The 2,553-nt window shown below is 36.6% G+C and overlaps 1 protein-coding gene across 1 annotated transcript; it reads right to left on the bottom strand.

Moving 5' to 3' along the window:
* Positions 452–1,571, bottom strand: LOC18774844 (heavy metal-associated isoprenylated plant protein 23). The gene is made up of 2 exons (XM_007206008.2): positions 1,042–1,571; positions 452–961 (listed from the first exon to the last, which is right to left on the bottom strand). The coding sequence occupies exons 1-2, from the start codon at positions 1,199–1,201 to the stop codon at positions 654–656; spliced, it is 468 nt and encodes a 155-aa protein (XP_007206070.1). The 5' UTR covers positions 1,202–1,571; the 3' UTR covers positions 452–653.

The following is a 2,553-nucleotide window of genomic DNA, read 5'->3' as shown; positions in this document are numbered from 1 at the left end:
TAGAAGAGACGGCCAGCTAGCACCAACTCGTTTTTGGTGAAGAGATACAGCTGTGAACAAACCAAAGCCATCCCAAAGGCACGAGAAGTAAAAATAAAAAGAAAAGCTATGTATGATAGGTACCTCATAACAACTCAACTAGTTTCACCAAATACCCCAAAAGCTATTAGACTGCTTCTTTTCTTTTTTATTTGTATTTTTTGGGTTTAAAAGTGTTGTTAATATAAAAAGCGTGATATAGAATTGTCTCGTCCATTCTATTTTAATTTCACTGTTCCACTTCACCCAATATCGCAATCTGCATATAAAATCTTAAACCTCCTCACTTATTACCAATTGATGATTTTGGTTCATGGTTTTGGATTATTTCCTCTAACTTTAAGCCCAACCACTGATTTGGAAACCACATTAGTTTAATGAAATGGACCGTCGGAGGGCAAGAAAACAAGCATGATCAAAATCCTTAATTCCTCATATTTCTCATTAAAAAAAGGGAACCCAAAACAAAAATACAATAATATAAGAAACAAAACTAAGAAAATGAAGAAGACAAAAAAGGTCCTAGATTGAAAATATTAGAGAGGCTTGAAAAGCTAGGGAAGAGAGAGAGAGAGAGAGAGAGAGGAGACTAATGAGAAGATCCCATAATGTTATTACATGATAGAACAGGCATTGGGGTTGTCATCACTGAACATGGTGGTGTAAGGGTCCTCATATCTTGTGACAGTGCCAGTGGAGGAGGTCATGTTCATGTTCTCCACATTTCTGACATGACCAGGAGGTGCCCTCTTGTCATAAGCTTGGGCAATGTAGGGCTGTGCCACTAAGTTGTAGGGTACATAAGGCCATATCTCTGCCCTCTTCCCTGTTGACTTTGCCTTCTTCAGCACTTTGTTTGCTTCAACATAACCTGTCACACTCACCTTCTGCTGCTTCCTGTTAATCTCCACAGATTTAACTCCTGCAAAAACCCAACATTTTCAGCTCAAAATTTTCAACTTTCAAAGAAGAAAAAATGATACAATATTAACAACAACATACCACTTAAAGAAGAGAGGGCCTTCTTGACCTTAAGCTCACAGCCATCACAGTCCATTCTGACTTTGAGCTCCACAGTCTGTAATTGCTTCTTCTTTTTGTGTTTATGGCCGCTGTTGTTCACTAAATCAGACAAATACTCCAAAGTTCCTCCAACTCCCATTTTCAGGTTTCAAGGATTTTTTTTTTTACTCAAGCAGAATGAGTCTAAGAGAAGCAGCGTATGCTTAACACAAGCTCAGCTAGGAAAAAAGTTGTAAAGGAGAGGAGACTAATGAGAAAACAGAGATGACAGATGATGAAATGAGCAAGAGAGAAAAAAACAGAGAGCTAGATGCCTTTTAGCAATTACTTGGTGAACAAAATTTATATAGAGAACATTAGAAAGTTAGCTGTCCCGAAAGAAACTGCAAGGAACTTCCCTTGCTAGTAAGTAAGTAAACAATTCAATGGATTCTTTCCTTGCCTTATAACTCTCAAAGAGAAAGGCTTCTAAGGCTGCTCGCTCTGCTTTCTTTTACTTCCTTCCTTCCTATGACATCTTTCTTTTACACAGGCCTACTTCTTATATAGACTCCTTTTTGTTCTTTTCAGCATATTCAAACAGAGAAAAGGTGGTGGACCCCTCCAAACAGCAGAAACAACAATTTTGAGGACCCAGATATTTGTTGTTCTGGAGGTTTCATTGAATTTTAAAATTTTTATATATGGGTTCTTCACCTTCTCATTTCTTAATAGGGAAACCATTATCCTTGGTGTGGAAGAAATGATACAAGACACATACTACTTCAAATTTGAATTGGTGCCCCTACATTCTCTGGTATATACATAAAAAAGTTGAGAAAATCTTGCCCTTCATAACAAAGTTGTAAACCTCAGATTCTATACACATGCTAATTGCTACAACACAATAAGTTGTAAACCTCATTCATTTTGTGGCTCGACTTGGATTGGTTTGGAGTTTAGTCGAAATCAGTTCTTATGGGTCTCATCCCTATAGATGAGACTTATAAGACACAATATGTTAGACTGTTATCCAATTTAATAAGTCTAGCCCCAACATTTATAAATTCACCAAATGACGATCAAGACACTAATCCCTATAAATGACACTTGAATTTTTAAAGGAAATAAAGAAAACGTTTACTAATTTTGTGAATGACTGTACGTATATAAGTTTAGGCTTTATACATGATGAGGAAGGGAAATGTAATGAAAGAATCAAAATTACGATACATCTACCTTAAATATATCAAGATATAGGGACTTTTATGCAAAATAATTTAAGTTATATACTAGGTAAACGTTTGAAAGCAATGTTTCAAGGAAAAGGACTTGCTGAAAGTGATAGGGCCCGGTGATTATGTTCGTTCAAAGCATATAATACAACATGAAATTGTTAATTGGTATGAAAGTGTTTGAAAGCAGCTTCCACGTTCCAAGTGAACAAACACCAAACACGAATCAAGGGCTTCTGTGAAGACACGTGGGAAGAATCAAACGGTGGAGATGGTG

Source organism: Prunus persica, chromosome G6, assembly GCF_000346465.2.
Source record: "Prunus persica cultivar Lovell chromosome G6, Prunus_persica_NCBIv2, whole genome shotgun sequence".
Classification (NCBI taxonomy): domain Eukaryota; kingdom Viridiplantae; phylum Streptophyta; class Magnoliopsida; order Rosales; family Rosaceae; genus Prunus; species Prunus persica.
Note: the sequence above shows the minus strand (reverse complement) of the source record. Positions and strands in the feature narration are given on the sequence as shown.